This window comes from Centrocercus urophasianus, unplaced genomic scaffold, assembly GCF_019232065.1.
Source record: "Centrocercus urophasianus isolate 14NV4802_14NV808 unplaced genomic scaffold, USGS_Curo_1.0 seq_17, whole genome shotgun sequence".
Lineage (NCBI taxonomy): Eukaryota > Metazoa > Chordata > Aves > Galliformes > Phasianidae > Centrocercus > Centrocercus urophasianus.
Genome location: NW_024884722.1, coordinates 11766670 through 11790700, shown reverse-complemented (window position 1 = coordinate 11790700; position 24031 = coordinate 11766670). Strand labels below are relative to the sequence as shown.

General features: G+C 42.0%; 1 protein-coding gene across 5 annotated transcripts; it reads left to right on the top strand.

Moving 5' to 3' along the window:
* The first annotated feature begins 42 nt into the window (after positions 1-42).
* Positions 43-23627, top strand: PDCD11 (programmed cell death 11). 5 transcript variants are annotated; one of them, XM_042818552.1, is made up of 36 exons: positions 43-83; positions 513-630; positions 1181-1312; positions 1487-1654; positions 2540-2701; positions 3334-3457; positions 3817-3998; positions 4545-4652; positions 5116-5322; positions 5650-5774; positions 6467-6527; positions 7040-7186; positions 7314-7565; positions 7831-7974; positions 8616-8816; positions 9376-9546; positions 9931-10150; positions 11253-11405; positions 12044-12159; positions 12321-12844; positions 13332-13394; positions 13790-13886; positions 14389-14478; positions 14799-14901; positions 15428-15605; positions 16298-16354; positions 17617-17739; positions 18019-18141; positions 18328-18523; positions 18934-19056; positions 19382-19528; positions 20573-20817; positions 21449-21617; positions 21902-22055; positions 22447-22612; positions 23185-23627. In XM_042818552.1, the coding sequence occupies exons 2-36, from the start codon at positions 523-525 to the stop codon at positions 23354-23356; spliced, it is 5511 nt and encodes a 1836-aa protein (XP_042674486.1). In that variant the 5' UTR covers positions 43-83; positions 513-522; the 3' UTR covers positions 23357-23627. The 5 variants fall into 5 exon arrangements, with proteins under 5 accessions (XP_042674486.1, XP_042674484.1, XP_042674483.1 ...); XM_042818550.1 differs by having other exon boundaries at positions 50-221; XM_042818549.1 differs by having other exon boundaries at positions 50-231.
* The last annotated feature ends 404 nt before the right edge of the window (positions 23628-24031 follow it).

The following is a 24031-nucleotide window of genomic DNA, read 5'->3' as shown; positions in this document are numbered from 1 at the left end:
GGCTCGCCGCTTCCGCCCGCCCTTTGACCTTTGACCTCCTGGAGTACCGCTTCCGGGGGCGCGCGGAAAGCGGCGCACGTGAGGTTTGGAGCGGTGCGAGTGGTAGCTTTGAGGCCGGGCCTGGGGTGGGGAGTCCGGGTCTCTGTCGGCTGAGCGGTGCGGTCTGTGTCAGTGGCTGCGGAAGGTGTTTGCTGCTTACCGCGCCTCGCTGGACTTTCATTGTACGCTTCCGTAGGTAAAGAGGCGTTCGGTATTTGACAGACGGCTTTAAATGTGATTAATTAGCGATAAGGCACGTGTTTAGATGGCCCTTGTAATGCTTCAGCGTAGTGAAACGTCAGATACGTTGTGAATTTTTTGTTTTTCCTCACTGACCGCCTGGGAAGCAGCTATCTGGATTTTTTTCGTAGTTTCTTGGATAATGCAGTCTTACACCTTTTCAGTGTCAGATCTAACAAGAAACAAGTCTAACAGCTGCATGTTTAACTTCTGTTTTGTCATTTGCTCTATAGAAGCGCGGGTATGGCATCCATAGAAGAAAACTTTCCTCGAGGGGGAATCCAGAAGAAGCCCACAGAGACAACAGGAAAAAAAACAAAACCAAAGTTTGAGCAGGATAACTTGTTTGATGTATGTCAAGAGTTCCATTCACTGTCAGAATATGACCTAAAATTCTTCCTGTCCCTTACCTCTATAGTAACCTCTAGAAAAGACTTCTGTGAAGAGATAACTGCTGGCATCGTCCTTGCTACTGATCTCTTAAAGATCCCAGCTATCTGATGCATGTTGAATGGAATGTCAGGGAAGTGCAGTGAAAATTACCAGAAGATGTTGTACAAGCATCTGGTGCTGAGATACTTGCATTGTTCCACTAGAGTTGTTGCATGCAGACAAACTAAATTTGGTCTTCCTCTGTTCCATGGAGCATGGTGCAGTTTGCTTTTACTGCTTCTCTCTGCTCCCGTGATTCACGATTTTATAAAAGATTGGTCTCAGCTTGAAAGGGGATATTTTAAAAGACTCCCATGAAGGCCTGTAGGAATTAACATGCTTATTTCATTTTTTCTCCAATCTCATGTTTTCATCTAACTTTATTCCTGACAGTTGAGTTGTGCCTTAACATGATGTTCATCTTGTTATCGACTTTTATTCTTTTCCTCTCTACTTATAATTAATTCAGATTCACCATGAAGAACAAACACAGAAAAGAAAAAGGAGTGAAGGGGATCATAGGAAGCAGAAAAAATTCAAGGCAGACAAAAAGGCTCCTGCTAAAGACATTGCTGTTAGTGTTGAACCTCTCACAATTCAGGTTTGTGGATAAATGTTTTATTTTGTGTGTCTCCCCCTTACTGACTTTGGTAAAAAATTTGTGTTTTCCCTCATTAAAACCTGTAACATACAGCAGGAATTCAGGATGTCTACCACACTGTTATCACTGACTTGCCAAGGTAACCACTGTGTGCTGTTCTTTCTGTTTTCCCAGGAGCTCTGTGAGGGGATGCTGTTCCTTGGTTGTATAAAAGAGGTAACTGTCTTTGAGCTTGTCATCAGCTTGCCCAATGGACTTACGGGATTTGTTCCAGTCACGCAGATCAGTGACGCCTACAGTGAATTGTTGAGCAAGCAAGTGACCCAAGGGGAGCTGCTGGAGGTGAGACTGTGGGTCAGGGCTGTGATTTCTGTCTGGGACCTAGGGGAAAATAAGTCAGAATCAACCTGAAGACTTGCTTAGGAGCCTAGTTTCTGGTGTCTTACAGATAGCTGAAGTTTGATTGCCTGCAGCAACGTAGCCTTGGTTAAATATTGCATGAACTTCATAGACAGCCTGTTAAACTTGGATAGATATGTGCTTTCTTTTTGCTGCTGTAGTTAAATACTGATCCTTGGCTGTAGGCAGTTAAATGAGGAAGCTAATTAAATGGTTGGAAGATGGTGTGAGGATGCCAGTGTCTCACAGAGAGCTTGGAGAGAATAGCGTGGTCCTTATAATATTGTTGTGTTTCTGCATACAGAGTCCTGCTGCATAGTGCTAATGTGTATTTTCTCTGAGCCCAGCTATTTCAAACTATATTTTCAGTTTCCTGATAATGCAGCTTCTTGGAAAGAAAGAGGATGGAGTAACCTGCTACTCTGTCTATCCAGTGTCAGCTCTCCCTAAGTTGTTGTGGAATATGCGATGTGCTGGATGCTAGCCACTTAGTGGTGATGTTTTTCTTTGTCGAAGAGGGTGGTGAAGTTGGTGTCTCACTCTGATGATGTACTTTGGTCCTCAGCTGCAACATCTTGGCTCTGTCCTGCCTGGTATTTCTATTTAAGTAAAGCTTAGCAGACTTTGCAGTATGTCTCTGCCTCTATATTGAGATTGTGGTGTTTGTGATATTTCCTGCCTTTTATTGTAGTGTTGTCAGAGATCGAGGACTTTCCTATAGGATTTTTATTTCAAAAAACTCATTCAGTAACTGTTTCTGGCCTTCTTGCATGAATTAATGTTGTTGTATTTGTACGCCTCCTTACTTTTGATCATGTTTCTGGGCAGGATTTGAATTCTCTCTCAGACCTGTACTCTCCAGGGATGTTGGTCAGATGCGCTGTGACCAGTGTTGAGAAAAGTGCCGATGGACGTCGGAGTATCAAGTTGTCCATCAACCCTAAAAATGTCAACAGGGGTCTGAATGCATCAGCACTAACATCAGGCATGGTATGTGTTCACAGCCTTTCTAGCCTTTTGAGGTGCTTCTTGCAGTGCATGAGTGGAACTCCTCAGTTTGTCCTTGTATGCTATCAGAACAGAACAGGAAGCTGCTGCCTCCAGAGGAGTAGACCTGGGAGGAGAGGGCAATATTGGATTTTGGTTATGTTCTTACAGGCTGTCACCCATGAAACCATTCACCTGATTTTTATTTATTTATTTTTTTTATTTGAGCAAATTATGCAGTTACTTCTCTCTGCATAAGTTTGTTTATTTAACAGCCTATCTCTTAGAGGTGCTTGGTTGTTTAATTTTGGTGTTTCCAGCTTTATGATTGCAGGTTTGTGTCTGCAGTCAGAGCACCTGCTATAGTTGAGCATTCCATTTTTATTTTCATGCTACTTGTCCGTTAACTCCAAACATACATACATAGCTGGACAAGGATAGAGTTCAGACTCCCATTGTCAGGTGAGCTATCTAGTAAGAAAGAATGTTGCGTTTGTTCTTTGCTCTGCAAAACTGTTCTCTGACCTCATGAAACAAGTGAGTACTTGTGTGGTAAATCTCTCCTCAGAGGTGCATTCTCTGCAGATGCAGCTGTTTCTTCACATTACTGAATTGCAATGCTTCCCTCCCAACAGCTGCTCTCTGGATTTGTGTCTAGTGTAGAAGACCATGGCTACCTCATTGATATTGGAGTCAGAGGGGCTCATGCTTTCCTTCCTCATCAGAAAGCCCGAAGTTACATCAAAGCAGTCAAGAAAGGTATGTAGTATTACAGTAAGAGCTGCTGAAGTTAAAATAGATGTGGAGAATGAAAGGGATTGAAGCTCGCTGTATCTGTGGTGTTAGTGCTCCTCAGTGAGCGCTGGGACATGATGGAGTCTGCAAATTGTTGAAAACAGCAGTGGCTGATAAGCAAAAAGCCACTAGGTTCCCTGTTTTCTGCCAGGCCATGTTGTTGTTCCAAGCCCTCTGACCCTTGCTGGCTGTAGACCTCACTTTGGTGAGGTCTTTTAGCTTCTTAAAATAGAAGGAACTCTGAAAAAGCTTTGGAGGAAACTACAAAAGGGAACTCCTTAGTGTTCCTGGAAGGGAATTTATGCTGTGGCTTGCCTTTGTAGGGTCTGACTTGAAAATAGGGCAGAGCCTGAACTGCCTCATTGAGGAAGTAAAGAATGAGGGAAGAGTGGTCCATTTGTCTGCTGATCGATCAGAGGTTTCTGCATCCATTGCAACAGAGCAACAGAACTGGACACTCTCTAATCTACTGCCAGGGCTGGTGGTAAAAGCTCGAGTGCAGAAGGTAAGCTGTGTTTTTGTTTGTGGGTTATTTTCTTTTTCATTATTCTTTTTGGGGCCTTCCTGAAGAGATAAAGGTTTAAGTGGACATGGTAGTTGGTAAGCTGGAAAACTCTGTTTGGGTTCAGTTACACGAAAAGAGCAGACACTGTTTTCAGCAAGGTGCTCCCGGTGGTTTCACCTAAGGTTTGATCTTTGCCATGCTTCTGATACTGTGAGTACAAAGGCTTCGGCCAGGAGATGGCAATAAACCATGGAGAAGAACAGGATGATTTTTTTTCTGTGGTCTATGCCTAGGAAAGTATTCAACATTGTTGCAGCACTCTCAGAGTAAGGACAACATAGGGGAAAATCTGAAGGGTTGTTTTTACAAAACTGTAGAAAACAGGGTTGTTAGCAGTTGCCTATTTTGATGTGCTTGTTTAGTGCAAGGTGACTTCTTGTGAAATGTGTGAATTGCTCTCTGTTTCTGAAAACCAATTGACTTCTTAATTATTTTTTTTAAGTATTTTTTTTTCATCTTCACGTATAATTTCCTTCACCCTTCTAGGTGGCTCCCCTGGGTATCAGTCTGACCTTTCTGTCTTCCTTCACTGGCATTGTGGATTTCATGCATGTGGACCCAGAGAAATCCACAAATTATTCTCCTAATCAAGTGGTAAGTAAGAGGATGAAACCTGGCTGGAATTATTATGTTGCTTACAACATCTGTTATTTTCTTCAGCAGCATTTTGAGGAAGGGTGTTTTTCAGTGGAATCTTTTCTGTCTTATCTTTCATTTGAATTATTATCATAGCTGCTTTAGGGCTGTAAAGAGCATAGCCATTCCTGGGGTAAATGGAAGACTTGTTTGGAAAGCATGAGAGACTTGTGAACGGTGGCAAATGAGTTCTGTGGTTGTCTTCTGCTCATTGCATTGGTACCAGACTAGGCCATAAACAACGAATGAATGCAACAAAAACTCTGATCTATGGAACTGTTGAAGCTGAGAAGATGTTAAGTGTTCATATGTGAGCAGAGTTCAGGCATCAAACGTAATGTCTAAAAACCACAAGCAATATGACATCCTTCAGTTTGGTATGTATAGTGATGTTATACTGATAACAAACATCATCTTCTAGGTGAAGGCCTGCATCCTCTCTACCCACCCCACCTCCAAGGTGGTGCATCTTACTCTGCGGCAGGCCTTCCTCCACCCTGGAGGATCCCCAAACCAGCTCTCCAATGATCGCATGGGGGCCGTAGTGGAAGAGTCTACAGTGAAGGCTTTCTACAAGCAGTTTGGTGCTGTCTTTGAGCTTGATGATGGCATGCTTGCATTTGCACGAGTAGGTACCGGGGCAGTGAAAGGAACTCCTTCAGAGATCTCTTAGCCTCTTGGGGAAGGAAATTAAGATTAAGTTTTATTTCCTACCTTAGTGTTCTTTGTGAGACAAATTAAAAAAAAATATCAAGATAATGTGGAAGGTGTTGGCTAAATGCAGCCTCCCCTGTTTGGGTTGGGATGTAAGTGAGTTGTTGCACAAGAGCTAGTACAAGTTGCTGCCTGAAGGGTGCGTTAGAAGAATGATTTTTGTCAGCTGCTACTACTTCAAGCTAAGGGCCATACAAGTGTTGCCATTTTCTAAACACTGAATTCCCATTTGTTTTTCTAGTTGAAACATCTATCAAAAACCAGAAAATCTTTTAAACCTGCAGCGTTCAAGGCTGGATGTAAGCATAAGTGTCGGATCATTGACTACAGCCTGATGGATGAGATGTGCATAGTATCTCTGAAGCAGTAAGTTTTACAGACTCTTCCAGTAAATTTGGTTGAAGGATCAGAAGGGTTTGGTCAGTGTGGAGAGTTTTGTGGAACTGGAACTTGCCATTTGAGGTTTTTAGCTTTTATCTGTATTGTATCATGTCAGGTTGTGTAGATATCACATTGCTCTTATCCTAACTGTAGGAACATACACATACATACATATATATATACATATATGTATATATAGCATACACATACATATATATATACATGTATATATATGGTGGGCTATAGCCCAGAGAGATTAAATGACTTCTGTTGTGATCATGTCAGAAGACAGTAACTGAACAAGAAACTGAACCTTGGTCTTCCAAGTCCCAGCCCATTTTGCTTCTCCCTCTTAGTATTTCTATCTGTGGCTTTAGGCAGTGCAGGTTATGGGTTCTCTTTCCATGCAGCCATGCCTGGTGGTTGTCACCAGGAATGGAAGCTGGTGAACCTCCCTGACCTTTATCCAGAGTGCTGTCTTGCAAGGTGGGTCACTTGGGTAAAGCACAAAACTTTGGTGATGTAGAGTGTTGGGTATGTGTGGTATAAAGGATACTTTGGAGAAAGTGAAAAGGAGAGTGAAAAGGATATTGTTTCTTCTTATCCTGGCTTTTTTTCTTTCTTTTTTTTTTTTTAAGTTGCCTGACAGGTCACCTCTTGTTCTCTCTCTTTCCTAGTCAAATTATTGAAGCTCGTTTCCTGCGATACCAAGATATTCACACGGGGGATGTCATGCAGGTGAGCTCCTGAAGCACTGATGCTATGCAGCAGTTATACTTAGAGAAATTATCTAGATAGTGTACATTTTTCTTTCTGCTTAATGTGTATATTCATTCAATTTCTGATCCAGATTTGTGGTAGGTAGAGTAAGAAGAAAAACTAAGGACTTCAATATCAAAGTGTGATACTCATCTTTCTCTGTTTTGTTCAGCTTTTTGTTAATGGTGGCAAGGCAATCACAGTCATTCTTACGTTTGTGTCGTGGTGTGTTGGTTGTATCTCTGGAAATAGTTCCAGTTTACCAGAGTTGATAGGAATTCTAGAGAAGTAGACTGTTTAGGTTGTAAAACAGCATTATGCAATATGTAAAATGTGTATTAATTTGGTGTGGGTTAGACTAAGATTTCGTTCTATGTAGCTTGTCAAATTTTGTAATAGTATGTGGTGCAGTGTCCAAATTGCTTCTTACCTGTGCGTAGCCTACTTTTCATGCTGAATTTACTGATCATTTTCTCTCTTTTGGTCTCTAGGGCAAAGTAGTGTCTCTGAAACCCATTGGGATGCATGTGAAAGTTGCTGATGGAATTAAAGGGCTTGTGCCATCCATGCATCTTGCTGATGTGATCCTGAAGCAGCCTGAGAAGAAGTACAATGTAGGAGATGAAGTCAGATGTCGGGTGAGAGCTGCTTGAAAGGACCTCCAGCTGCTTTAAATGGCTGTATTTCATTCTGACTACTTAGCTACTGTGTTGGTTGGAGAACGGCAGAATGCTTTTTGAACCTTGTTTTACTCTGCTTTTGTAGGTATTAGAGTGCAATCCTGCAGAAAAGAAGCTATTCCTTACTTTAAAGAAAACTCTTGTGCAATCAAAGCTTCCAGTCCTCTCCAGTTATGAAGATGCAGAACCAGGTCTGATCACACATGGCTTTGTGGTGTGTGCAAGGGAATTTGGCTGCATTGTGAAGTTCTACAATGATGTCAAAGGTCTGGTACCCAAGAATGAGCTGAGCTCAGAGCCCATATCTTGTCCAGATAAAGTCTTCCATGATGGCCAGGTAATTAATTTACTTATGTCAAGCCTTGTGTGAATGAATACAAAAGAGAAATCTGCAATTGTGAGTTGGCTTTGGTTTGAGTTTTTTCTTGGAGAAACCAAGTACACCAAGAGGTGTTCACCTTTCTGTTTGGGTAGTAGTTAGCCTCATCTATTTAAAAAGAGCATGAAAAAGAAACAGCTCTTCTTTGACTATCTCACATAGCTTTTTCTTTTTCCCAAGGTGTGTGGTTTCCTTATTTGTTTTTGTTTTGTTTTTGCTATAGGTTGTTAAAGTAATGGTCTTAAAATGTGAGCCCCAGCAGGGAAGACTCTTGCTGTCCTTCAGGTTATCAAGCAGGCCTGTTCCTGAAGGCAGAACTGAGTGTACTCCAAAGAAGAAACAGGAAGTGAAATATCAAATAGGAGAGGTATTGAATTCAATGACTATTCCTTTTTTTGTCTCTAAGTGTTCTCTAAAAAAAATCTGTAATCACTTTGAGCAACTGTGCTTCAAAGAAAAGCTGCTGGAGGTCGGGAACCAGCGTTAAGTATGCATTTCTTATTTTGCAGTCAGATCAAAAACAAGGTCTGGATAAAGGAAACACAGGACAGTCTTCTAGGAGGTGCCAAATAATACTTTTGCTCCTTGATGAAGTTCTTTTTCTTCTGGGTGCTGTTAATGTTCACTCCAAAAGCAGCTGATTTTGCACTTCAGAGAAATGTTTCTTAAATGCTTGCCTGTTGTATTGTGGAACGAACAGCTTCCAACACCCTATGGATGTTACTGTTGCAGGAACGTTACAGTTGTTGTTTTTAAATTGTGATAAAATGATTCCCTTCACCCTTCAGACAGAAAGTGATAACCAAGAGAGTCTCTGTAGTCTTTGATTTTGCTGGGAACTGGGAATTGCTTTTGTTTTACCATCAGAGCTGGCATGCTTCTGAGGCTCAGTCCTATTGATGTGAGATTGCATGGCTGGGAGGCCTTGTCAAAAACCAGCATTTCGTACCCTGTGCATACTTCAAAGGCACTTCAGTTTTTATATCACTCTATTTCTTCTCTTTTCAGATGGTTGATGTGAAAATCTTGAAGAAGAATGAGAATGGGCTCGAGGTTTCTATCTTAGAAGATGGAGATGATGTGATAGCCTGGCTTCCTAAAGTGCACCTCTCTGACTTCGTTGCTAACTCTAAGCTCCTGTGGCATTGCCTTCAAGAGGGAGATGTCTTGCCCAGAGTTATGTGCCTGAGTGACAAGGGGGACCGTATTGTATCCTTTGTTATTTCAACAAATCAAATGATGGTGATGGAGGACAAGAAAAAAAAAATCTGTTAAAAATCTGGAGTATCTGCAACAAACAAAATATTTGCTAGTTAATCTGTTGAAGCAGAAGTGCCTATTGATGCTTCAGAGAGCTACTATAATTTGCTGGTTGAGTGATGCTCTGCTGCTGTTAGAATCCCATTGAGATGAGGATTTGGTTGTGAAATTGCTGAGCTTCCCGATCAGCTTCTGGAAATCAGTGTTAATCTTCTCGTAACCTTGGAAAAAATGTTGCAGTTTTTATACCAAAAGGAGGAACTTAAATATTAGGAAGTCTTCAATTCAGCTGGACCAAGCATGCATCATTAATGCTGAGTAACTTAAGAGATAGCGTTTGTTAAATTTTAGTGTAGGGAGATCAATATGACAACTGAAATTGCAGGAATTTGGGCTTCTGTACTGCTTAGTGTGTAAAAAATGCTGTAGCTCAGTGACTAGCAGCATCGAGAGACTGGCATCGGGCTCCTTTTATTCATCTTCCTGTTTTTCCTAACTGTCTATTCAGATCTTGTGCAGGAAGTCTGCAGTGATGTCTGCTGTACAGGAAGAGCAAGTTGTGAGGAGTTTCTCTGAAATCCAGCCTGGGGTGCTGCTGACTGGTTATGTGAGGAAGGTTATGCCCTTCGGAGTGTTTGTGGAGTTCCCCTTTGGTGTGACAGGACTGGCACCTAAAGTAGTAAGTCGTGCATTCACTTGACTTCAGAAAACAGCATGGGTGTAATCATCAGGAAAGGCTGAAACACAGTTTTTAAGCAAGGCTGGAGGGAGCAGTCGGACTGGGGGTCCTGTGTTTGGACAGCTTCCTCACAGTGTGGTAAATGCTGCCCTTATGTTTGCATTTTAATTCACTTGCCAAATGAAGTAAAGGACATTATTCAATCAGAGATTTCAAGTAACTTCAATAATTCATTTTAATTGACAGCTTTTTGTTAATTTGGCTAATTTCACTTGGTATTTTCATTAAGTCTTAACTGAAACCCTTCTCTTGAAAAGCACTGCCAATGTCTGGCAGTTAGCAGCTGTGTCCAATAATCCTTGCCACTTTGTTTCCTCTGCACAGAGCATGAGTGACAAGTTTGTGACAGACACCAAGGACCACTTTGTGGTGGGACAGACTGTAATTGCAAAGGTGATGAGCATTGATGAGGAGAAGCAGCGTGTGCTCCTCAATCTGAAGGTGTCGGAGTGCAGCTCTGGTGATTCAGCTGCAGAGAGCTTTTCACTGCTGAATCAATACTTCAAGGAGATGGAGGAAATCAAGAACTTGTTGAGGAGAAGAGGTAAAAGATTGCATATGTTCTGCCAAAGAGGATCTTATCTTAAAAAAAAGGTCTTCAGATGAACAAAAAAGAAAACTTTTTTTTGTAATGAAAGAAGTTCAAGCAGAGATTTGGCTTTTAAGAGGAGCTGTATTCCAGCTGGAATTAGAGCTGTAACAGGACCAAGAATCTCTTTTCACTTGAGTCTGCTAGGTTTCTTACATTGATTTGGAGTTGAAACTTGAAAAGTGAGGGTATAAGTAGATGAACCTTAAGGCCACTATACCTGAAGAGTAATGAAGATGCAGTGGAACCAGTAGATGGGTGTCTCAAAAGACTCTGTGAAGGTGAAAATGAAACAGGCCAGGGTGAGATTGGATTCTCTGTGGACCAAAGCCTTTTTCCAGCACTGGGGATGTTTCTTTTTTTTTTTTTAGTGCGAAAATTTGTAATTGATTTATGAATCAGTCTGAATGTAAAGGAACTGGGGCATCTAGTAGCACTGATTTCACAGTTGTATCATACAAATAGTTGTCTGTTTTCTTTGAATCTGGCAGTGGTTAATTTTTTGCACTGCATGCTCTTTCATTATAAGATCCTTAGCATACTGACCCAATTTCTGTGCTCAGTAATCAGATGTTAAACTTCACAGGGCTTATGGATATACGAATATTGTGCCAAGCTCTGAAACTTTTCTCATGTTTAAACAGAGTTGTAAGCATGTAGTTTTTCTTTTTTTTCTTCTTCTTCTTTTTCTTTTTTTTTTAATGGAAAAATGACTCTTGGAAGAACTGACTCGTGGAAGTCCTGAAGGAGTTTTTCTGTGTGCCTGGGTGAATGGCTGCAATGTACAGCGAAGCAAAACAGTGACTAAACTTGTATTTTTTTTTTTTTTTCTGGAGTTATCAGATCCTTAATGTCATGAAATTTTCTGCTTTCTTTAGATCATAGAATTTACATGTTTGTATTTACTTGTACTTACTTTACAGATCCAGGAACCTAAACTGTGTTTTCTGCTGTGGAGGATATAAATGGATATAAATGTTTGTTTGTGCTATTCTAAGGAAATGTGAAAATATTTTATTAAGAAATTAACTTGCCAATATTTCTTGTCTTTTTCTAGAGGAGTCTGGCTTGGCCCAGAGCTTTTGTGAGCTGGTGCCTGGGAAGGAGCTGCAGCTGGTTGTGCAGGATGTGACAGAGGACGGCTCAGCACTCTTCAGTGGCAGCTGTGTCAGAGGCTGGACTGTAACAGCTACTCGCTACCACTTGGGAGGTAGGGGTCCTTTCTTTGCTTGCTTTGGGTTTCACTCATGTAGTATGAAGCCTCCATCTTGAAATTAGTTATTCAGGAGAGGAATCAACCTGGTAGGGATCTAACCAGAGCAGGGACAACTCAAAGTTTAGTTTACCTTTCTGCTATCTCGCTTGAGTAACTTAGTTACAACTAGCAGCTAAGTAGTCTTTTTATCACTGCAGTTTTTACGAGTTAAACTTGATCCAGAGGTGACTGTATGGGGCTGCTGAATCACGGCCTGAACCTCTGATTGATCACCCGAGGCGAGCAATGAGTCAGCCACGGGAGCACAGATGAAGGCAATTCACCTGTGCTGCAGGAAGGGGTAGAGCCTGACTCCACCTCTCCTAGACCCATTTAAGAACTGACTGCCAGTGGGGGAGGATCTCTTGTGGAGATCCACTCCACCGGAGTTTCCTATGTGAGCCCAGGATAGGGTGACTGTCCTTTTCTGCTCTAGTATGGTAATTACATAAGCCAAGCTCTCGAATATACTATATCATCTGTATATTCATTGATGGTACAGGTGACCCTTCCTGCCTGCCATGTGCCACAAGCTAAGTTACTCAAAGTTCTTTACTGTCATCAGGAGACAACCTCTTTGTTCTTGTTTGTAGGCAAAAAAGTCGTTCCTGGTGAGAAAGCAAAGGGACTGGTTCTTCATGTGGATGCCATCGCATCCAAGGTGCATGTTTCTCTTCGAGAAGAACTCTTAAAAAAAAGAGCCAAGCAAGTAGGTGTTCAGTTTTAATGTTTCTGTTCCTGTGTCCCACCGTAAGGGAATAATGAATTTTGAGTGGGGGGAGGCCTTTTCCTTCCTTTAGAGCTGCAGGAGATCGAGTAAAGGGAATCAAAATCTCAGCAAGGGATGTCATTATCTCCATTTCTGTTTAGCGGCTCACAAAGAACTCCCAGCACCCTGCCATCGTGCAGCACATCGCAGAAGAGTTTGCCATCGTGTCTCTGTTGGACTCAGGCTGGCTGGCAGCTGTCCCCATAGCCTCTCACTTCAATGATACCTTCCGCTTTGACTCAGAAAAAATGAAGGTGGGACAGAGAATCTATGCAACCTTAAAAATGGTGAAGGCAAACGATCTTGGAGTTGTGTTAGCAGTACAAGACCCAACGAAGAAGAATGTTTTTGTAAGGGACCGGAAAGAGTCTGAGACAGCCTTAGAGGAGACGCTTGCTGCTGCTGTGAAACACTCTCTTTCCCTGGGTGATATTGTTACTGGTACTGTTAAATCTGTCAAACCAACCCACGTCACAGTTGCTATTGATGACAAATTGACGGGTTCAATCCATGCATCCCAGATTCTGGATGAAGTGCCCATACACTCTTTTCCAACGTACACTTTGAAAGCTGGACAGAAGGTGACTGCCCGGGTCATTGGAGGCAGAGATGTGAACACTCACAGGTGGGAAAATAAGCACCTAATATCACTGACATTAGGGGAATGTGAAAGGTCAAATAATGGCTTTAATTCAAATGGTCTAGGCTGTTCTCTTTGTTACCAGATGCTGTTGTGGCTATCCTTTCTGGAGTAGTGGAGAACCTCAGGAAATCTGCAGTTATATTCTATCTCAGACCCATGTTGCAGTGCATCAACTCTTTCTACCTCTGTCACTGGATTTGTCTTGAGCGTAGATTGCAAGAAGGATGTCTAATCTTTTAAGGTCCAACAGAAACCTTAAATGCAAGCAGAACTTGGTTCCAGAGATTAAATTTGCTTAAATACTTTGGGTACCTAAATTGCCACTGAAATAGTACTAGGACGGCTAAAAGAGAAAGGCCTTTATAGTTTTAAGGAGCTTACAGTTGTTTTTCAGCAGTGCAGGAGGGAGTACGGGTGACTGGGGTGTGGTGAAGTGATGAGAAACTTTGATCCTATTTGTATTCTTTAGGTACCTGCCCATCACCCATCCACACTTCACACGGTCTGTTCCAGAGCTCAGCATTCGACCAAGGTAAGTGTTGGTCTTTGTATTGTCTATACACCCTTTCCAGACCTTGTATCCATGTAGCTTCCCTGTATTGTTACATTCCTTTTGGTAATGAGCTCACCCATTCAGTAGTAAGGAGCTTTACGCACAGTATAGCATAACATCTTGCTCATTTTTTCACCCTAACTTAGATCTGTTAACTGTATGCTGTGAAATGCACACCATGCCCTTTTAATGTCCTTGTGCTGCCAGTCTGAATAGTGGTATGTCCCATCATATTGAAAAGATTTCCCCTCTTAAGCCCAAAGAAATTGTCACACTAACATTAACTTGCCACAGTTTCTTGGGTTTCTAATTCCTATCTGCATTGCTAGGACCAAACCTCCTAACCAGTATCCTCTTTCTTTATTTGTGAACAGTGAAATAGAAAGGAAAGTTGAAACAGTGAGAGATGACACCCGTGAGAAACTTGGACCCTACAACGTTGGACAGACAGTCACCTGTTTTGTGAGGAAGGTGAGGTCAGAATCTTCCTAAGAAGTGTGCTAGGAGGAGACAGCAGGTGGAGGTAACCCCAGAGGCTTTAGCTTAAACCTATGAACAAACTGACACTACCAGACTCTTAATTGACCACGAGAGTGGCCCTTGCAAAGCATAGTGTCTTATGACTAGAGAGAAGGTGCACTTTTCTATATTTGAGAGAATTGAGTTGACTGGTGGTCTTAAACATGCTGGTTTGTTGCCAGCAGATGCTTCCTTACCTGCGATCTAGCAAAACAGCCTTTGATAAATTATTTATGCCACCAGCACTAAGTATGCTCACTGCTGATCCTTTGTGTGTGCTTGCACGTGAATCACAGCAGCATTAAGAATGGATCTGAAATAACCGTTTTTGTTTGATGCAGGCGCCAAGGCTTAAGTATTCCTTTCTAGCCTTGAAAATTAGTAAGCCCACTGAAGAAGGGATGTCATTCACCAAAGGTCTCATGCTGTTTTTGGCTGTTTACTGTCTTTTCAGTATAATATCCTGAAAAACTGGCTGGAGGTAGAAGTGACCCCTGAGATTCGAGGAAGAGTTCCTCGTCTGCTGCTGTCTCTGAACACCAAGGTAAGAGGCTATTACAGATAAGCTACACAATTTTCTTCTTTGTATGTCTGCAGGTGACTGCCATTGACACTTTTGACATCCATGTGAACTCAGTGCAGTGACATGCCCTTCAGGCATAACTACCCCTCAGTGATGAGTACGATGCCTGAAGCTCATTCAGTCTGGGTTTACTGAGCCACTGGGGGAAAGCTGAGCTATCTGTCATGGGAACGCATCAAAGATGCCTTTGAAAACTTTAAAGCTTCGTAGGAGTGTACACAAGTCAATGCTGTGCAAAGCTTCTTTTCTGATAATAGGTGGAGATCTGTCTTCCCTTTCAGGTCTTAAAACATCCAGAAAAGAACTTCAAAAATGGCCAGGCGTTATCTGCTACAGTGACTGGAACAGATGCCACCGAAACAAACCTCTTCTTGTCACTCACAGGTATAGTGGAGCCTTAACAACAGGACACAAGTAAATGTAATGCTTTCCTCAGAATTGGACCTTCACTGACCTCCTCAGTGAAGGAAGCTATTACACTTGAGAGCTGAGCTGTAGATCCTTGTAAAATGGAGCTAACCCCTTGGACCCTGGCCCAGATGCAGCAGTGTGCAAGGCGAGAGGTGTCAAATCTTTAAGGAACTGCTTACCTACTGTCTCAGACAGAAATCCTATCTGAAGCACATATGAATATATTCCCTTCTGACCACAAAAATGAGGTGGTACATCTGCCAATATCTTTAAGTTATTCTGAATGTTGTAACTGTGCAGTTAAGGATCTCATCTCTGCTCTCATGACGAGCTTGTTGCTGTAGACTGAGAGAGCACAGACTGCACCTTGCCAGAAGCTAGTGGGTTTGGTGTGTGACCTATGCAACTAAAACCAGCCTCACTGGCTCAGTAGCCCTGTTACTTTTGTTACATGCTTTTAGAGTATTATGAGGACTTTTCCTTCCTTTGCCCTTTCCAGGAATTCAGTCACTGGAACCAGGTACCAACACTGTAGGTGTGGTAGCAAAAATGATTCCTCACATTGGTTTGACCATCACTCTGCCAGGTGGGAAGACTGGCAAAGTCAGTGTCTTTCACCTAAGCGATAAATACACAGAGAGTCCTCTGAGTGACTTCAAAATTGGCAAAGTTGTCAGGTCAGTAACTTTTGTTATTCTTTGTTTTTCGAGCAACAGGGCTTAGAAATATATTCCTATCTGGTGACAGTTTTTTCACTACCATAAGATGATGATAGATCTGTAAGGTTCAACTAAGATGTAATGCTTGCTTTTTGGGTTGTCTGTTTAGAAGAGAAGGCTATAACCTCATATGTGTTTGGCTGAAACATCACTTTTCAGGAATGAGAAAGCCCCTTTTGATTGCCTTCTTGGACTGTCATTTGAGAGAAGATAATCTTCTAGTTAAGCTGATGATGAGGTTGAGGGAGATCAGTTATCCCAGCTCTGGTATAGTTCTGTGTGCTATTTGGCAAACCAGTTGCCTTTAATTTGTAATGTTTGAGTAATTGCCTTTCTCTACTGCACAAACTTGTTGGGAATGCTGGAGGGTGAAACAAGTCAAGTAATTCAGCTGTAACAATCGTCAGTTCTTTTATGCGTCTAATAGAGACTAGGTACAGCAAATAGACTTGTTTCAAAATGCCCTTCAGACAGTGTCATGAACTTTTCTGTCATGCTGCTTTGTGTTAGGCAATGACTACTCTAAGGGACAGAGTGTTTTTTTCCATCTGGAGCTTCATTGTACTGGTGAAAATATCTGTTTCCGTGTGTGCCTTTATTTAAGGGTAAAAAATAATCCCTTTGTTTCCTCCCTTCATTCTCCTATGCAGATGTTACATCCTCTCCAATGAGAATGGCAAAATCCAGTTATCTCTTCGGCAGTCCAGGTTGGTCTCTTCCCTTCAAACTGTCTCCTACCAGTGAGGAAAAAAAAGATGTGAAATCCAGTTACTGTTGCTTTGTATAGTTCATTGTGAAGTGTTCAGAAGACAAGAGCTAGATTTATTTATTTTCTGTAAAGGATGAGTCTTGTTTCCTGTATATCAACAAGGCTGCAGTGTCTGACATTTAATGTAGAGCTGATAAAAAGTGTTCAGGTGGCATTTTTATTTCTCACTGTTTATAGATTTGATTTGACAACTATTTTTGTTTAGGAAGAAAGAAAAAGTTCCTTCCTGGAATTTGCAATTCAAAATATGTTACTTTCAGTGTTCTGCTGCATTTTAACCATTTCAGGTAAAGAACAGAGTGTGCTAAATGCCTTCTTTAAAAGCTGAGTCTCTTGTGTTGTCTTCTCTGTACAACAAAAATATGCAAACTGTGTTGGAATGAACTATCTTGAAAACAAAGCAGAAGAGGAAAAAAAAAACCAAAAAAACAACCACGGCCATTCTTGCACAAAACTTCAGACAGCATTTTGCATTTTACATTTTTTTTTAGTGTCAGAGTAAGCCATGCTGATCTGTTCATAGAATTGCAGAATATCCTGAGATGGAAGTGGCCCACAAGGATTATTGCATCCAGCTTCTGGCTCCACATCAGACCTCCCAAAATTCAAATTCTGTGTCCTTGAATGTTGTCCAAACAGTGCTGCTGTCAGCTTGGTGCTGTGACTGCTGCCCTGAAGAGCCTGTTCTGGTGCCTGACCACCTCTGAGTGAGGAGCCTTTCTCTGCTCCCAGCCTGACCTCTCTTGGCCCAGCTTCATACCATTCCTTTCGGTTCTGTTCCTGTCACCAGAGAGCAGAGATCAGTGCCTGCTCCTCTGCTCCCCCCATAAGGAAGTTGAACAAACCAACTGACCTGGGTGCTCCTCATACATCCTGCCCTGTAGACCCTTCATTATCTTTGTTGCCCTCCTTTGGACATTCTGTTACAGTTTTATATCCTATTTAAATTGTGGTGCCCCAAATTTGTTCTGTTTGACTCTATCTACAGCACCACATCTGTTCTCTAATGCTATGTGTAACTTGGCAAAGATGCAGTGAGCCAATTAGTGCATTTGAATTAAGTGAAAGATGTTTCTCTGGTATGTTTTCCAGAACATACTAGCTGTTCTTAATGCCGATTTCTTTGCTTAATACCTAGAGCAGAATGTGGTACTCTCAAATGAATGAGTGCTTTACTTTCTTACCTCTCTTTTCTTCTAGATTAAACCCCAAGAACAGCAGCAAAGTGGAGGACGCTGAAATAACAAGTATTAAGGATGTTAAAAAGGGCCAGCTATTGAGAGGCTATGTCAAATCAGTTACTCCGTCAGGTGTATTCTTTGGGTGAGCAGCAAAATAAAAATATACTGGGAAGTGGGGGGTCTTGGCAAACTCTGTATGTACGGTTCTGGAGTCTTTAAGGGGGTGTCAGATGTAGTTTTATGTTGCAAAATGACATTCTGATTTCTGAGATTAAATTTATTGCTACATTCCTGAGCCTGTGAAATTGAAATATGGAAAACTTGAGTGATACTATACAGAACTTGTGGTTCTACAGATAGAATCATTTTGCTTTTTCTCTTCTGTTATTGACCATTTATTTACGTGTTTTCTTCTTCTCAGCTTGTCTGCTTCTCTTCTGGGCCGAATTCTGTTCCAGAATGTTTCCCCTTACTTTGTACAGAAACACTCCTTATATGAGAAATACCTGCCAGAGGGAAAGCTGCTCACTGCCAAGGTCCTTGAGTAAGTCCAAGATTCTTGAAAAGGGGCTCTTAATTAGTAGGAGGGAGATGAGGTAGGAAGTGGGAATAGAAGGAGGGACAGTAAAATGTCAGAAGATTATTGGGAGTAGCTCAGATAATTGCAGTCATCTTAAATGTTTTTATGATTATTTTCTTCTCTCTCATTGCTCCTGGCAACGCTCTGAAGTGTAAATAAAAACGAAAATCATGTTGAGCTCTCTCTCCTGCCTGAGGACACTGAGATGCCAAGCGTCCTGCCTGAATCCCTAGGCTTACCACGCTATGGTGCAGAGGAAGAGAAAAGAGAAGAAGATAACAAGGAGAAGAAGGAAAAGGTTAAGAGGAAGAGAAAACAGAGAAGAGTGAATTCTGAGAGTGAGCAGGTATGGATGTGATTGCTCAGGATATGCTAAAGGACTTGTTTGGCCCAGATGATGACTGAAGATCCTCTGGGGTCGGGAATTCAAGTAGGGGAAAAAAATTATTAAATTTCATTGGAGATCTGTAAAGATGAGAAACTTAAAGTTTGGAGTTTACTGGAGTTTACTGAATAAGCAGCTCATCTATGTTGCTTGTGTGAGCTGTAATATTGATTTTGCCAACAGATGTAGGTGAGCATGATTTTATTCATTTGTTTCCATTATATGAGAGCACAGTGGGGGAAGTTGTGCCAGGGCACTGTCCTTTCTCTGCCGCCAGACTCATTACTGTGGCTTCAGAATTGTCTATAAGACCATTGTCTATAAGACTCCAGCTGTCTTTGTTCACCATGTGCTCATTTCCTCCGTTACAGGAAGCAAAGCCAAAAAAAAGGAAGCTTTCTCCAGCAGATGAAAATGACAGTGGAATTGAAGTGTATTATCGGGAAGAAGAGGATGGTGACCAGGAGGGAGAGGCAGCTGAGGAGAAATCTAAGGTGAGAAGTTGGAAGGAGTACATGAATTGGAAACAACTTTGCAGCTCTATGGTGATATATCAGTTCTAACTGGGATGACAGTGACTGTCATTGCCAGAGATACAAGGGCACAGTTTGTCAGCTGTGAATGGTGCAAGATGTGTACTGGGTTTGATTTACAGCAAATGTGACCACAGCAATGTTTTTCTGGTGAGCTGTTTGCAAGTGGGAGAAGCCAATGGTAGGCCGTCACAGTAGGCCTACCAAACAACCAGCATCTGTCTCTGATTTCAGTGTAAAATCTTAAGATTAAAACCTAGAATGTGCTCTGTTTTCCTCCAAGCAGATAAAGAAATGTGGTGAATTTCCCAGGCTGCAAGTTTCCACAGGCTTCACCTGGGATGAGGACATAAATGCAGTGGAAGTGCCTGTACTGAATCAGAAGGAAGAGAGCTCAGAGAGTGAGGAGGAGGAGGAAAATCTGCAATCTAAGGTACTGTGTGCTGGTATCACCTGCACAGGAGGCGCCACATGGCGGCCATCACGTGTTGTCTTGATACTTGCATGTCTGATTGTCTGGGAGCAAAGCCTCTTAACCCAAAGGATGATCTCTGGTGACTAATACAGAAATTTCTTAACTACACCAAGTGCTGGGTTTAGCAGCAGGTAATCTCTGAAGCGGAGAAGAGAAATAGGGATTCTCACATAGACATGTAAAAAAAAAAAAAAAAAAAGTTACGATCGAACACTTTAATGAAGTTTAAATACTTGTTCTGGATTTCATCTTTTTTTTTTTTTTTTTATAATATTGCTCTAAATTTAGAGGAAAGCCTGGAGATGGAAAATGTTGTCAAATTACAGCCCTCTTAGAATACAAAAAAATGCTTCTTTATACTGTGATTAAGATTTTTTTTTTTTTTTTTAAGGAGGCTGTTTCAGTATAAGCAATCCAGCAAAATTGGAAACAAGCTCAAAAATGCTTTCATATTTACTCTTCAGGATTTCCTGTCCCTCGAAACTTACCTCTTCAGAGGCTACAAATGGCAAATACTTTGCCTAAGGCGTAGTTGCCTTGTACTGAGAACTATGCTGTCGTTTATTTCTAGTTTAGACCTGAGTCACCCTGGTGATCCAGCAACATACCCCAGACTTGCACAATTTCTCCCCATGTGTCCTGGATCTTTAGAGTGGAAGATGGTGGCGAATGCCAGCCTGAGGGGTTGAGGTTAAAGAAGAAAAGCAAGGGTGGATGTGAAAGTGTGGATCCTGCAGTTGGGATGCAAGGCTAATGAAGCGCTTTCAGCCCTTGATGTATTTCATTAAAAGAAATCAGATTTAATGTAGCTCTTCTTTTTTTGGAGCTATGAACTATGTTTGTGTGGAGGGTAAGGGTGTCGTTCTCCTCCTCCCTGAAAAAATTGGCCCCTTTTCTTGAGAAACCTGCCTAGCCTTGGAGTATTGGGGTCTGGCTGTGCTTTAGCTGGGCCTGCCTATTCTGACATACAGTATCTATTCTTTCCTAATCCTTCATCAAAAGAAACAAACAAAGAAGGAGAAGGAGCTGGAGAAGCAGAAGAAGGAGAAAGAGCTATGCAAATTAGAGGCAGCCCTGATGGACCCGAGTCGTCAGCCCCAATCAGCAGATGATTTTGACCGTCTGGTGCTGAGTAGTCCCAACAGCTCCATCCTCTGGCTGCAGTATATGGCTTTCCACCTCCAGGCTACTGAGATTGAGAAGGCCAGAGCTGTGGCAGAGAGAGCACTTAAAACAATCTGTTTCAGGTAATAGTGGAGCTTTGCCTTTCTTTGCCGCACAGAATAATTAGTGGCACATTAATGGTGCTGGAAGAAGAACTCTGGTAGCGCCATCAGTGTGTTGTGTGCATGTGAAGTGGGAAGCTCTGTTTCAGTGAGCTCAGAGGAATTAAATGGTAGCAATTGTCGGCTGGCCCTTTGAAGGTATGATGTGAGTCACTACGCTTGGCCTGCAGCTGGATTGCTGCAGCTTGTGGGTACAGTAGCTCCCCAGGGTATCACTGAGTACACAGACGTACCTCTGAGCAGTTGGAAGGGTTTGGAAAAGTGTAATGCTGTTTGTGATGTCCATAAATGAAGTAATGAAATAAACTGTGAAATTCGCATTACCCATTCCATAGGGCTACACCCTCGGGTATTAAAGCATCTCCACAACATGGTGAAATTCATTGTGTTTTCTTGAATCATCCTTGTGGTTTTTAGTTACAAACAACAGCGATCAAAAGTTGTAGGATGAAACAACTGCTGTGCTTATTCTAAGAGTAGTTTTTCACTTGTCTTGATAACGTGATGCAAGTCAGCAAGTCTTCGGGTGGCTTGCAAAAAGCTGATGTAGGCTGATAAAAGGCTGTATGTTCTTGTTCGTATCTGCTTTAAGGGAAGAACAAGAGAAGCTGAATGTCTGGGTTGCTCTTCTAAACTTGGAGAACATGTATGGCACTGAGGAGACACTGATGAAGGTCTTTGAGAGAGCTGTTCAGTACAATGAACCTCTGAAAGTCTTCCAGCATCTGTGTGATATCTATGCCAGTTCTGAGAAGTACAAGGTGAGATTGTGCAAGCACTTCCCGGGCAACTATCCTGTTCTGTCATGTCAGCAAACCACCAGCCCTGGCTGTGTAAGCTTCTGGTTCTCTGATGTTAGCCCTGTCCTGTTCCTAGCTGGGATTAATAGTTGTTGTTGGCATCAGACGAAGAACTATTGGTACTTACTTCTCACAAATGTTCAGAGACACCTGGGCCAGGAACAAGAGTTTCATGAGCGAGGGTTTAATGAGCTATAGGGCTCTGTTATGAATCCGTGTGATCTAACCCAACTTTGCCATTCCAGCAAGCAGAAGAATTGTATCACACAATGCTGAGGCGTTTCCGTCAGGAAAAATCAGTGTGGCTGAAGTATGCCTCTTTCCTCTTGAAGCAAGGCCAGACCGAAGCTACACACAGGCTTTTGGAGCGTGCTCTCAAGGCTCTGCCCACCAAAGAACGTAAGCACTCGTTGCCAATCATCACTTGCACTATGCATTTATAGGTCTCCAGTAGATGGGCTGCCTTCTGCATGTGTCTGCATGTGGCAGTGATTATAATAAGTGAAAACTGCAGCCAGATAGTGTTGAATCTGCTTTCCTTGACTGTAAGGGGAGGGGAAATTTCAGCCTAGATAACAATAGTAAAGCCTGTTGTAAAACAAACAAAAGTTAAATTGCAGCTCCTTCACTCTGACCCTCCACCTTGGACCAGAATCACTTTACACTCATCTCTGAACAGAGATGATGCTGTCTCTGTGCTTGCCATTTCTGTGTAATTATAACTCAATTTGTGTCCCTTCATAGGAAAGAGGGCTGCTGTGATCCCCTAACATGTCATTACTTGTTCCAGATGTGGATGTCATTTCAAGGTTTGCACAGTTGGAATTCCGTTTTGGTGACCCAGAACATGCCAAGGCCCTTTTTGAGAGCACCCTCAACAGCTACCCAAAGCGAACAGATATCTGGTCCATCTACATGGACATCATGATCAAACAAGGCAGCCAGAAGGAAGTACGGTGAGTTGTGCTGTAGGTGGCTGGGAAAAAGGACAGTATAGTGCTTAGGGTAACACCTGAAGAGAGCACAAGTGGTACTGCCAAGGGCCTCCCAGAGCAAAGGAAAATTTGTATCTCATAGAGAAAGAAAATAGCAAAAGCTTGTCCTCCCCAGGTCTGGGAAGACTCCAAGGAGATCTGCATGGCAGTTAGTAATTAATAGTAAGGAGTGACCTGCAGAGCAAAAACTAGAGGGCTTTCAGTAAGGTTCAGCCCTTTTATCTCTTGTAGCGTGAAACTAAGGAGAATGGTCTCTTTTTTGCTAAGATGACAAAAGGAAGTTCAGCTTCTCACACTGTAGATCCAGCTGCAGGCATTTCATGAACGTTGGGTCGAATACAATGGCTGGATCTTTGTGTAAACTGTCTAATGAAGAAGGCTTCTGCTTTGAGGCTATCACCAGTTCTCATGAACCTCTTTCTTGAGGCATTAGGATGTGTCTCCTATGAGTTTCTGTGCTTTGCTCAATGTACAGGGCTTGTGTTGAGTGCTGTCACCAACATAGCAATCTGAATCACTTCGGTTTCTTGCAGGGACATCTTTGAGAGGGTCATACACCTGAACTTAGCACCAAAGAAGATGAAATTCTTCTTTAAGCGCTACCTGGATTATGAAAAGAAATATGGTACAACAGAAACTGTCATGGCTGTTAAGACAGCAGCACTGGAGTATGTAGAGGCCAAGAGTTCCCTCGCTGACACCTAAACACAGCACAAGTAAAAGCAGAGAGATTCCACTCTCCATTGCAAAGTGGGAACTGAGAGGTGTGGAGTTTCCATGGACAGTGAATTTCTGAAGAGTGTTGGTCTATGACCAAACTGAAGTAGAAAGATCAAAGAATCTAAAGCTTACAGATGTTTGCAGCTTTGTCTGAATGTTACAAATAATCTTTGTCTGTTGATGACTAAAGACAGTTTTATGTACAGATTGTTTTATAATCAATATAAACATCGCTCCTACCTGGTCTGCATTCCTATGGAAATGGTGCTGTTGTGGTTCACTGCGTTTAGGTACAGTGTGTTAATGATTTCTTTCTCCGGCAAGATAGCAGAGAAGAATCTTGCCTTTCACTTTTTTTGATACTTTGATTAACCTGAAGTTCTTTCATGCTTCTAACAATTGACAGAGCAATGTGGAACTGTGGTGTGGATGAGGTTGGTGACTGCTGGAAATTATCTGGTTCAAACCCTTGCTCGAAGCAGGGTCAGCTAGAGTAGGTTGCCTGGGGCTGCATCCAGTTCCAAGGATGGAGATGCCACAGACTGGCAACCTGTTCTGGTGTTTGACTTTTTAAAATATTTAAAAAAAAAAAAAAAAAAAAAAAAAAAAGGAAAAAGTAAAATGAGGGTATTTTCTTACATTTAAATAGAATATCTTGCA

What these genes read in the sequence shown, in the direction of transcription:
- PDCD11 (XM_042818552.1), top strand. Translation starts at nt 523, where the DNA reads ATGGCATCCATAGAAGAAAACTTTCCTCGAGGGGGAATCCAGAAGAAG. An exon ending in TGAAATATCAAATAGGAGAG is followed by an intron (nt 7,975 to 8,615) that starts GTATTGAATTCA and finishes TTCTCTTTTCAG; the next exon opens with ATGGTTGATGTGAAAATCTT. An exon ending in AGAGATGTGAACACTCACAG is followed by an intron (nt 12,845 to 13,331) that starts GTGGGAAAATAA and finishes TGTATTCTTTAG; the next exon opens with GTACCTGCCCATCACCCATC.